The sequence below is a fragment of the Bombina bombina genome, chromosome 6, assembly GCF_027579735.1.
Source record: "Bombina bombina isolate aBomBom1 chromosome 6, aBomBom1.pri, whole genome shotgun sequence".
In the NCBI taxonomy this organism is placed as follows: domain Eukaryota; kingdom Metazoa; phylum Chordata; class Amphibia; order Anura; family Bombinatoridae; genus Bombina; species Bombina bombina.
In genome coordinates, this window is record NC_069504.1 from 179,070,980 (window position 1) to 179,084,550 (window position 13,571).

The 13,571-nt window shown below is 34.8% G+C and overlaps 1 protein-coding gene across 1 annotated transcript in view; it reads right to left on the reverse strand.

The window, feature by feature from the left end:
• The window catches only part of CFTR (CF transmembrane conductance regulator), a 345,866-nt gene extending 332,966 nt beyond the window's left edge, over positions 1 to 12,900 (reverse strand). Inside the window, exon 1 of the mRNA XM_053716685.1 lies at positions 12,769 to 12,900. Coding sequence (XP_053572660.1) covers positions 12,769 to 12,821 — 53 coding nt within the window. The 5' untranslated portion in view covers positions 12,822 to 12,900. The remainder of the gene's footprint in view (positions 1 to 12,768) is intronic.
• Positions 12,901 to 13,571: the final 671 nt, after the last annotated feature.

Genomic DNA, 13,571 nt, shown 5'->3' on the forward strand with positions numbered 1-13,571 from the left:
ATGTCCGCAAACTCTTTGGCATAACACAAGGGTTATATGAAACCTAAATAAGAAACAATGCAGCCCTAACTAGTATCTCTGTACATATACATATTGTCATACAGATGTTCGCTAAGTTTTTGGCATAACATAAGGGTCATTTGAAACCTAAATAAGAAATGATGCAACCTTAACAAATATATCTGTATATATACATGTTGTCACACAAACAAAGATATCAGTCTAACAAGAGGCTGTGTCAAAGAGGTTGCAGGCTGATGTGTAAGGTGCTAGCCGATTTTCTGGCGCCATGTATGGGGTACTTTGAAACCTCAATGTGAAAACATACACAGGATTCCACAATCCGATATGAAGGAAAATGTATATTTATATTTATACAGACATTGTATCACTAAACTATGTATAAAGGAGGATTAGAAGGCAGTGGGAGAATATCAACCAATGATAGATTAGTTAAGGGGAGGAGAGAGTTCGCACACCTACACAGGCAACCAATGAGATTGTGAGGGGGCATATAAAGCTCCACAGGTGAAACTAGATCATTGAGTCTATGAATAAGGCATATCAGTCGAAACGCGTCAGACTGGCCTGTTTGTGAAATGAACAGCTGTTTTAACACACTTGTTACTGCATGTTAGCATCAAGTTTTTAATGGTATCAAATAAAATATGAACGTTTTACTCAAAGTGGCATTCTACTCATTTTGGATCCATTACGGCTGAGGAGAGGACCGTTGTTTGCTACAGTTGGGCGTCCAGCCCGAGTTTACCCGTTGGAGCTCCAGGGACATATGCTTACTTAAAACTGCCAGGATCGGTGAGTGCTGCAGAAAATTATTTACAGGTCAATAATAGTCCGTCAAGTCAGTCCCGTGATTGGTCAAGAAGTGGTCACGAGGAAGGTGACGTCAGACGCCATGGAGAAGTGTTGAGATCGGGAACCGAGGCTATCGAATGACCAGGATTAGACGGGTGAGACCGATGAGTAAACCGGAGGAGGTGAGACTATTAAATCTGTTTATTGCAGCCCACCGTTAGCAGTGCGGATCAGTGCAAGCCAGCGGAGCATCGCTACTACCGGCAGATTAGGGGTTAATAAATATAATGTAGGTGTCGGCGATGTTGGGGGCAGCAGATTAGGGGTTTATAAGTATAATGTAGGTGGAGGCGGTGTCCGGAGCGCCAGATTAGGGGTTAATAATATAATGTAGGTGTCAGCGATGTCGGGGGCAGTAGATTAGGGGTTAATAAGTGTCAGATTAGGGGTGTTTCTGGGTTTATGTTAGGGTGTTTCCTATGGGGAAATCGTGCACAAGCACGTTTTACCAGCTCACCGCTAACGTAAGCATCGCTGGTATTGAGGTGAGATGTGGAGCTAAATTTTGCTCTTCGCTCACTTTTTTGCGGTTAACGCAGGTTTTCTAAAAACCCATAATACCAGCGCTGTCTGTAAGTGAGCGGTGAGCTTAAACTGCTCGTTAGCACCGCACCCCTCCTAAAGCAAAACTCGTAATCTAGGTCAATGTTAGAAAAAAAAACATAGAGATACATACATGTCTAAATATCTATATGTATGTTTGTTTGTATATATGTGTGTACAGATGTATTTATGTATTTATATGTGTATAAATGTATTTACAGACATATTCACATAAACACATAAATACACATATATATACATTTATATACATATATATATTAGTGTTTTGGAGCCCTTTGCAATCAAGAAAACATGAAAAATCATATTTATGCAATATTCATATTTAATTAAGTGTTTACCTGTGTTGGTCCTGTAAATATTTCACATTCCAATGTTCTTCACATAGGGAAATATTTAGGGAAGTATTTTTAAATAGATATTGCTATATCTATCTGTATATATCTATACCTATATATAATTTTATATATATATACATACAGAATATATACAGGTGGCCCTCATTTTACAACGGTTCAATTTACACCGTTTCAGAATAGCAACCTTTTTTCCAGTCATGTGACTACTATTGAAAAGCATTGAGAAGCAGTGCATTTATTAAAATAGCCAGTAGGTGGAGCTGTCCGCTTGTGTTGCAGCAAAGCCAAGTAAGCTGAAATTAATCAGTTTAACCAGACCTGAGCTATCAAGCAGATTTCAAAGGAACAAATATAAATCAGTCCAGATTGGAATGCATAGAAAGAACTGTTTGCAGAAAAATGCAAGTAAAGTCTGTGTTGTGTGATTATTTTATTAGGTTTATAATGCTGTTTAGCAAATGTTTTTGTTCATTTAACTTAGTTTAATTATATATTCTGTGTTGTGTGATTATTTTATTAGGTTTATAATGCTGTTTAGCATGTAAAGTCTTCATTTCAAAGCTTTAAAAATAATGTATTAGATGTTACTTATGACAATTTTGAGAGGGGCCTGGAACCTATCTCCCTCACTTCCCATTGACTTACATTATAAACTGGGTTTCAATTTACAACCGTTTAGATTTACAACCATTCCTTCTGGAACCTAACCCTGTGTAAACTGACGGCTACCTGTATATATTTATCATATATATTTATATATATATTTTTAAAAAAATTATCATATATATATATAAATATATATATATATACAGTATATGTAATTAAGAATAAATATAACATATTCTTCTATGTAAAGAACATTGGAATGTGAAATATTATTATTTCATGTCGGGTTAGCACACTTGATTAAATGCAATCGGGATTGCGCGTGAGTAAGGGTGTTAGTCCCCCCCCCCCCCCACACACACTTTTCATACTCCATTGATGTGTATGGGCGAATACGTTAACTAGTGGGGGGTTTTCACTTTTTGCGCTACATTGAAGTCTATGGGGGAATAAGTTAACTAGTGTTTTTTCCACTTTTCGCTCTCCATTGAAGTCTATGGGGGAATATGTTAACTAGTGTTTTTGTTCCACTTTTCGCTCTCCATTGAAGTCTACAGTGAATACGTTAACTAGTGTTTTTTTCCACTTTTTGCACTCCATTGAAGTCAATGGGGGAATACGTTAACTCGGTCGTGGTATTCAGACTTTGGCTTTTTGCGCTCATCGGATTAGCTCTCATGTGAAACTTTTTACTTTCAATTTATAATACGTGCACTACCTGACACGTGAAAACAACTTCTAACGGAGTTGACTCAGGTGTAGGAGCGATAAATAGCACTCCAATCGTAATCTAGCCCAAAGAGTGCACATCTATCCTAAAGCTTTGCAAATTTGTAATAGAATAATAAGATACATAAATACTGCATACCTGGCCATATAATACTAACTTATTTTAAAAGCAAGGACATTTCTACTGAATGTGTGTGTGTTTGTTGCAACTAAAAAGCTATGGTTTATAGATTAGCAATTATGTATTATACAATAGCTGTCAAGTCATTCTATCATAGTGTCATGCACACACTTTTCTCAAGTTTACACTATGGAAAACCATATTGCACTATGAAAAGGAGGTAAAAATCAATTTGTACAAATCAGCAGTTATGAGATCAATAAGCTCCTATGTCCTCAAACAAATATATCACAGCAGGTTGGGAGTATACCAAATATCTATGGTATTCCTTATATTAAAAATCCTTTTATATAAGAAGACATGGTGGTAAAATCATGTTTGTTATCACTTAGATGAAAATATCCAGACATTCAAATGTAAAGCAAATGTTATGCCATTAACCTTTTCTTGACATATTCAGATATGCAAATCAGTCAATACTACAAGATGTGTTCATAGTTGGCAGGATTACTATTATTAGAAAATCTCCCTTCTTCAAATCTACATAGTTAAGCATGTTGCTATCAGATCTTACATAAGGACAGAAAACCTAAATTTGAGACAACACACACCTTTGACATATTAAAGGGACAGTAAAGTCAAAATTGAACTTTCATAATTCGGATAGAACATGTAATTTTAAACAACTTTCCAATTTACTTCTGTTATCAAATTTATTTGGTTCTCTTCATATCTTTTATTGGAGAGTAAAATTAGGTAGGCTCATAAGAGCTCAGGAGTGTGCACATGTCTTTAGTACAGTATTTTATGGAAGTTGTGTTTTACAACATTGTACACAAAGCTACAAATAATGTTGCAAAACACTGTTGCCATAGAGTACTAAAGACACGTGCACACTCCTGAGCTCTTATGAGCATACCTAGTTTTACTCTTCAATAAAAGATACCAAGAGAACGAAGACAATTTGATAACAGAAGTAAATTGGAAAGTTGTTTAAAATTGCATGCTCTATCCGAGTCATGAATGTTCAATTTTTACTTTACTATCCCTTTAAGTTCAAATCTCTGAATCTGTGCAGGGTATTCAGGGGGCGTATTATGGCGTAGGCCAACAAGGCCGGTGCTAGGGCAGCAGATTTGGGAGGGGCAGCACATCTGCCTTATCCTCTCTCTAAAAGCCAGCACACAGTACAGTAAGCGATAAAGTGCCAGCATTTACAGAGAAGACAAGGCACATGCACTGATTAAGGTCGCTCTTCACAGGCAATGCTCCTTTAAACCGTTGCTTCATTTAGAGCCGCCAGCATTTTTGCAGTGGAAGCGTTCTTGGTGAGAAACTTGCCCGGGAATATGCTTACAAGGTGAGGCTGGAGGAGAAGACCTTGTGCCGATATATGCTGCCTCCCCTTGTCATCTGTGGTGGGTCTGTGAGCGCAGTGCTTATTATAGGTCTTAGTAACTAACAGACTGGATGCTTCTGTGCACTGCTTATATAAGCTTGTGATGTCTAATCATAAACTCTCAGCGCTAATGTATGTTAGCTACTAATAGCTAGCTTTCTTTGCATTCATGTGATGTCTAATCATAAACTCTCAGTGCTAATGTATGTTAGCTACTAATAGATAGCTTTCTCTGCATTCATGTGATGTCTAATCATAAACTCTCAGCGCTAATGTATGTTAGCTACTAATAGCTAGCTTTCTCTGCATTCATGTGATGTCTAATCATAAACTCTCAGCACTAATGTATGTTAGCTACTAATAGCTAGCTTTCTCTGCATTCATGTGATGTCTAATCATAAACTCTCAGTGCTAATGTATGTTAGCTACTAATAGATAGCTTTCTCTGCATTCATGTGATGTCTAATCATAAACTCTCAGCGCTAATGTATGTTAGCTACTAATAGCTAGCTTTCTCTGTATTCATGTGATGTCTAATCATAAACTCTCAGCACTAATGTATGTTAGCTACTAATAGCTAGCTTTCTCTGCATTCATGTGATGTCTAATCATAAACTCTCAGTGCTAATGTATGTTAGCTACTAATAGATAGCTTTCTCTGCATTCATGTGATGTCTAATCATAAACTCTCAGCGCTAATGTATGTTAGCTACTAATAGCTAGCTTTCTCTGCATTCATGTGATGTCTAATCATAAACTCTCAGCGCTAATGTATGTTAGTTACTAATATCTAGCTTTCTCTGCATTCATGTGATGTCTAATCATAAACTCTCAACGCTAATGTATGTTAGCTACTAATAGCTAGCTTTCTCTGCATTCATGTGATGTCTAATCATAAACTATCAGCGCTAATGTATGTTAGCTACTAATAGCTTTCTCTGCATTCATGAACCCATGGAGTAAATAGTAAACGGACACTAAAAAAGTTTAATTACTTGAATAATGGTAATTACTGTATGTTGTTGCATGTGAAGGGCAGTGATTGTTTCAAAGTGTATTCTTCTTTACCTCCATTCCTCTCTCCCTTCTTTCCATTTCTCCCTCCCTTCATCCCTCAACTCCCTTTCTCCCTCAACTCCCTCCCTTATTTATTTCCCTCCATTCCTCCCTCTCTTCTTTCTCTCAACTTGCTCCCTTCTATCACTTTCTTTGCCTCCCTTCTTTCCGTCCCCATTTTCTCCTCTCCCTACTCACTTTTCTCTTCTCTCCCTCTCTCCCTCCCTTCCTTCTTTCCTTTCCCTCCCTTTTCTCCCCTCCCCTTCTTTTCTCTCCCTTGTCTCAAGGAGAAAATGGTATGAGATACATGCAAGTCAACCCACCTGTATGTAAGTGTTTTGCTAGCCATTTTCTTTTGAATTGTTATGAAAAAAACACACTGACCCAAAAAAATAACTAATGGAAAAAAGGCCTAAAACCTTGGGGGGGGGGGCAGCACAAAACTTAAATACGCCACTGATTGTCACTTCCAAAAATACCAAAACATATGTGCCCACATAAAAAAGACACTGTTTGAAACTTTAAACTCTTAAAGGAGCATTGTATTCAAAATAATTGTATAACTAGGGTGACCATATTGCCGCTTTAAAAAGGGACACATATGAAAAATACATGTCAGGGTTCTTATACAAAACATTTTTTTAACCAGCCCTGAAAACAGCCCTGACATATGTATTTTTCATTTGTGTCCCTTTTTTAAGCAGCAATGTGGTAATTCTATGTATAACCACAACACATACATAATAAAAAAGACAATACAATAACACTAGTCTGCAATAGTCAGAATTTCAAAAATTCCTTCTCTGACCATTCTCCGTACAGCAAGTGACAGACATCACTTAATGACAGACTTATATCTATACACAGTAACCTCTTGCACATGCTCAGTAGGAACTGGTGCCTCAGAAAGTGTGCATATAAAAAGATTGTGCACAATTTCAAAATGTAAGTAAACTGTAAAGTTTTTTTTTTTTTTTATTGCATGGTCTAACTGGATAATTAAAATGTAATTTTTAATTGAGTGTCCCTTTAATCATGTCATGCACATACATAGTTAAGATGTATTGCCTTTTTTTATAAGTCACTTTTCTTCAACAGTAAAACTGAACCTACATTCAGTAGAGGCAATCAACCTTGTCTATCATAGAACTGCATGGTCACAGAACTCTTCAATAACTTGTATTACATAAAGGCAGAAAGCCAAAATCACAGCACCATTAACATTTTACAATGACATAAAAGTTCAAATTGAAATGAACATCAATGTATTTCAATTTTGAATTGAAGCCTTTTTTACAATATAATAATAATGTATTAGCAACATTGGGCAAATTTGTCCGTTTACAGGCGCAAGATAAATAACCAGCTATTACAACTGGCTGGTTATTGCTACCTCAAGCTTGCGGTAGCAATTAGCGCTCAGAAAATTAACCAGAGTTCAGACCTTCGGTTCATTTTTAAAATGTCCTTCAACTGCCCTCAAAATAAAGTGTGTAGTGCCTTTACTAAGTTAAACATTATTAGCATCTCTTTTTTTTTTTTTTAAACTGCACTAAGCAGTTTTTAGGGGTTTAACTTGGCGGGTGTGGAGAGTTAGAAAAAAAAACGGCAATAAAAAGTGCCTTAACATTGTGGTCTATGGAGACTGTTTTATCCCTGTAAATATATATATGTATATGCTTAAAATGTGTATTTACACATATAAACACATATAAACACATAAATATATATGAAGATATTCATATGCATATATGTTTAAATATCGCTGCGCAACTTACCCCCTTCGCTGCACTAGGTTCTCATGCCATGTCTGTATTACAAAGTGGAGCGCAAATATCGCCCTCACAAAAGCGATCCACTTCTAATCTGGCCCTATATGTTTAGTAAAATGTATCAGCATTTTGACAGGTTGTACTGTGCATGGGCTATGTGTGTATATATATATATATATATATATATATATATATATATACATATGCTATGTGCAATTACATTCAACACCAAGTTGAGAGCATATATTGTATTAGCAATGACTCAGATTTCAAAATGTGCATTGTTGCTTGTGAATATACAGTATACCCCAAAGCTGCACAGCATCTGAATGAGGGTGCATGAGGTATATCAATATATACTCCATATACAGTAAACCCTATCAATACATGTGTATTGCAAAAAATAATAATAATACAGAATTATATTGCAACATCCCAAAAAAGTGCCATAAAATATGTACCGTAAATAGGCATACACTTGCAACATAGTCCCTGTTTATGCTTGGACAGGAAGAGAGTTAAAGGTGAGAAATGGGAGAAAATGATAAGTCATAGAAAGTAATTATTTCCCACCAATACCACCATCCACCATTAATATGAAGGTATACGGCAACCATTAGTACCACCCAAAGTCTAGAACCTCCCTTGCCCCCAGTGGCAGTTCTGGAACTTAAAATTTTGATGACTAAAGGTGGTGAAAATGTTGTGTAAGACAAAGGACACATAGTATATGGAGCTGTCCTTCACAGCTCAACAGGGGTTGAGAATCACCACTACCTGCTCTAACCAAATTAAGGAGACACCACTGGGTTCCAAATACCTGAGATGTATAAACAGTTCTCATCTTAATCAATAGAACCTTGTTTGTTTTAGAATCAGAAAAATTTAACATGAATTAACTTTATGGATAGATTATAATGTTCAATTACTGTAAGGGCAATAACAATGTACAGTAGTGAACTAATCAGGAAATAAATAAATTTAAAAATTTTTTTTTGAGAAAGCCCTACTATGAATGACGTCTGCTGGTTGTTTCACCACCTGTACTTAGAGTGGCCTGTGACATACATTTTCTTTATGACACACTGGCTAATCTATTGTAGCAGTGATAATGTACCACTCAGAACAATCTCTCAAATCTGTGCAACTGGCAAATACAGAATATCACATAACCCGTTTGTCTTCTCTTTAACCAGCATTTGGCACTAATTAAATCTGTCAAGTATAATGATGAGTAATGTAATAGACATCATTGTGGTTATTGGTTATTGTTCCCTCAAGCATATAATATCTCTTATTCCAATATTAAATCTCAAAACTATTCATTCAAATCTACTCTGCAATTGAAAAAATATAGTAGAAAAGGTCAACTCAATAGACACTGTGAATTCTGTAATTTCATTATAAACAATTAAAGTTCAGAAACTATTATTTTTTTTCCTAATCTTTGACCTTCAGCAAATTTACAAGAATTTTAGAAAATATAATTGATGTATAGAATGGCAACTGTTCAAGGTTGATGTACTGTACCTTTTCAATTTTTGACTGGGTCATGTACCCATTTACTTTCATACCCTATATAAGGGCGTTTTTTACATTTGGATATATGTGTGATGTTTCATGTTCTGTCAGTTCCAAATGGAATAAAGTTAGAATATTCCTATTGAATACTGGCACTTTTGTAAATACAGGATAATAATAATTTTAACCATATTCCATTTTTAGTTTACATACTTTACAATGGCCTCCATTACAATCCAATAAATTGTGCCATTCAAAACTTCAAGTTAGGTCAATTTTTTCTTGCATTTCTATGCTGTTCAAATTCATTAGAGGTGTATTTGACTAGATAAGAGGCCTGGTTGATGTATGTGTTACGTATTGTTTTCTTACAATTAGAATGGGTTAAAATGGAAAAAAAATATGAGCAAAAAGTTTTTTAAGTGGTTAAGAACTTCATAGAAGCACTGGCCAAAAGTAAAAGTAAAACGGTGGCTATTTGATTCAATATTGATGAGAACTGTCTAATGTATTTGAAGGCAAATTATTTCTTCTAACCAATAAAATCAGTTCATAATTATATAATTAATTAAAGGGACACCGAACCCAAATTTTTTCTTTTGTGATTTAGATAGAGCATGCAATTTTAAGCAAATTTCTAATTTACTCCTATTATCAAATTGTCTTCATTCTCTTGGTATGTTTATTTAAAAAGCAAGAATGTAAGTTTAGATGCTGGCCCATTTTTGGTGAACAACCTGGGTTGTCCTTGCTGATTGGACAACACCAATAAACAAGTGCTGTCCATGGTTCTGCACCAAACATTTTCTGGCTCCTTAGCATAGATGCCTTCTTTTTCAAATAAAGATAGCAAGAGAACGAAGAAAAATTGACAATAGAAGTAAATTAGAAAGTTGCTTAAAATTGCATGCTCTATCTAAATCATGAAAGAAAACATTTGGGTTTAGTATCCCTTTAATTGACATCAGTTTTCCTAATTTATAGATTAAAATGTAATTTAAGTAATATTTTTTTATTAATCCAAGATATTACGTGTTTGTTAACATGTAAAATGTATGCGTAAAACTTAACAAAAATGTAGATCAAACAGCCAAGTATATTGTTCAATAAAGATCAGGATAGGTTTTCATGCGGTCAAGCAGTTAAATTAAATAAATCAAACTATTATGCAAAACTAATAGAAAACATTTATATTTTTTCAAATGGTCTAGAATAACGTTGTAAAGGCTCTCCATGCCAGGAATCTGAGAGTCTTTTGGGATGCAAAAATAAAATATAATATAGAAAACTATGTGAAACTTGGGTTTATTATAGATTGGTATGGAGCTAAATTTGACAAACTCCCGAAAACCATTAAGAACCCCTTTGCATGACTCTTCTAACGGATATGGAGTGAGAATATTAAATACTTATATTTTCATCGTCCATATCATAATCACATACGTTTTAATTCTTTTTAGAAGAAATGTTAATTTCTTGGTATTTTAAATGTTCTACTATACAGAATGTAATGTCATTGTCAGATAATAGACAACATAATATAGCCTGCATGTGATAACACAATTCAGACCAAAAAAATTTTGATAAATCATTCATCAAAAGTTAATTCCATCCAATATTCATTTGTGGGGTTAATCAGAATTAGTTAATGAGAAAAGTCACACAGTATTTGCTTTGGGGAATATCTTCAGCAGATGAGACAGCAGCTTAAACTTAAAGTAAGCCAGCAGTATTGGCCAAGAACAAAAGTGAAGCTTACATAGGTATTGGCTGACACCGGAATCAATGAATTGACATTTCGGGAACATCACTGAATAGTGTACATTTGTTGTGCTCCTATATTTAGATAGATGATAAATAGAAAGATAGATTGATAATAAGATAATAAGATAGATTTATAAAAGATTATAAGATGGGTATGAGACAGACAGATAGATAGATAGATAGATAGATAGATAGATAGATAGATAATAAGATAGATTTATAATAGATAGATAGATTATAAGATGGATATGAGACAGACAGATAGATAGATAGACAGATAAATAGATAACAAGACGGATAGTGGATAGATAGATAAATAGATAGATAGATAGATATGTAGATAGATAGATAGATAGATAGAGAGATAGATAGATAGATAGATAGATAGATAGATAATAAGATGGATAGTAGATAGATAGATAGATAGATAATAAGATGGATATGAAACAGATAGATAGATAAATAGATAATAAGACGGATAGTAGATAGATAGATGATAAATTAGTTAGATGATAAGATAGATAGATAGATAGATAGATAGATAGATAGATAATAAGATGGATAGTAGATAGATAGATAGATAGATAGATAGATAATAAGATGGATAGGAGATAGATTGATTGATAGATAGATTGATTGATTTAGATGTGAGAGACAATCTTATTTCCTATTATTACCTCCTGTATTTTACTCTGATTTGATGTAATCTGGTATTAGTGATCAGTGCAGGTAAAATAATACTTTAAAACATTTTACAATATTGTCAGTGAAGCAATAGCCTGTACAAGCAAATCCTTAGTGACAAATAACCACAGTAGTATATGACATATGATTATAATATACTGAAGCAGCACGTTTGCATTTTCTTACAATACTTTCTCATTCTCATATTAGATAGAAGTGAACCACTGCAAGACATAAAATGACACTAATGCTGGTACTCCAGTTCAATCAAGATGTAAGGTCTCTTTCTTTTACTGCCTCTCCTGTCTCATTAGAAAACAATACACACATATACTAAATTACTATATATTGGTCTTTATTCCCTTTATTTATATTTATATCAGTAATGTTGTCATGTGCAGCAGCATTTTGCAATTCTTCTAAGGCATTTGTTGTGTTGAAAATAAACACACATATTACTATTTATAAAACAGTAATTAATTAGATGAACAAATGTAAATTAACAAGGATTATTGAATCAGCACCAAAGTCATAACAATCCTAGTGAAGAAAACAATATAATGATATGATTAATGTTCTCTGTCTATTATGATAGTAAACCATTGAGATGTATAAGGACAGTGTCATTTTGTTATGGTACAAACAGGCCATTGGGATAACGAACGTTTGTATCATTGTATATATACAATATTGTAACTATATACAAAGTTTATTTTGTTAATAAAAAGATTTCCTCTACAATACACCTGACTCCTGTAATCACATTTTGATTAATGGCAAGATTATCCTTTCATCTACATTAATATTGCTATGTGCCTCAATAATAGAGCATTTTGATTATTTTTCTTTTCCACTGATCTAAAACAATAAAACATTGCCAAATACATACGTGTAACAGACACCGAGCAGAAAGTATTCCTCAATGTGTTTTACACTTGCAACATGATTTGATATGAGTAATTTACCAAAGGTCATGCAATTTAAATCTCTATACAGCACAGATTACACTTGTGCCATAAATATTTGCAACAGGATTAAAATGAAAATAAAAGAGTGCATCTGATCTACCAGCTTTACTGTCAGGTGTTGGATAACTGTTACAGGTGCAGTGTTGGTTAATAACTTATGTGCAGATTTCAAGCAGGAAGAGCTGCAACCAGTGCAAGCCAAAACTTTATTTCTTTGCTTTGCGAATGGTAACCAGAAGTGAGATATCCCAGTCAGTGAGTTGTGCGCAGGAGGTGCAGATACCTGTGCATATCCCCTGCAGTATGGGAATGCCACCCACTGACAGCTCAGTGCCTCTCTGCTGTAACATACCTGAAGAAGATCTTGGACAGAATATTGGCTTTCTCCAGCGGGGATCTCTGCATGGTGACCCGTGCTGCTGGCTGCAGCAGGCAGAGACTCTGCTTCCTGACACAATAAGTCCACTCTGTCCCTGCTCTCCCACCTTATCCTCTCTGCCTGCTGATGTCACTCCCTTCTTGCCTGCCCAGGTTAAGAAGAGGAAAGCAGACAGCCCTGCCTTTCATCTCTTCCTCCTGCTTTCTTTCTCTCTCCTCTCACTCTCTTCCCCTCCCTCTCTCTGTTTAGGTAACAAAGACGGGGTGTGTTGGTGCTGCATATTATTATTATCAGGAGATTTCATAACCCAGGGCAAACTTTATTGTAGGGTAACCTATATATAAAGTACTTTTCAGATGTAGCCAATTCTTGACTCTAACCACAAGGGGGTTTGGGGTCTTGTATAGTGAATGGACATTTGTAACAGAATTCATTAATCGATCTTTACTCGACAATTATATGATTAATTTCAACATTATGTTAAATTGTTATTATGTTTCAACTAGTGCTTTGGTTATATTATATTGGTCACAAATTTGGCTGACATCCCAAAACTATATTGAAACGTAAAGGAAATTTGGAACTGAATGTATCAAGTCAAAAATGTAGTTGCAGTTAGGTGTCAATTGTATAATTTCACAATAGCCATATTTATTTAGGGTAAACAACCAAAGTTCCCTTATCTAAAACTAGATTTCTTTCTAAATTGTCAATTTAGTTTTAAGATGTCAAAGATGTCATTCATTTATGTTGTCTTGGATGAGAAGGGTGTCATG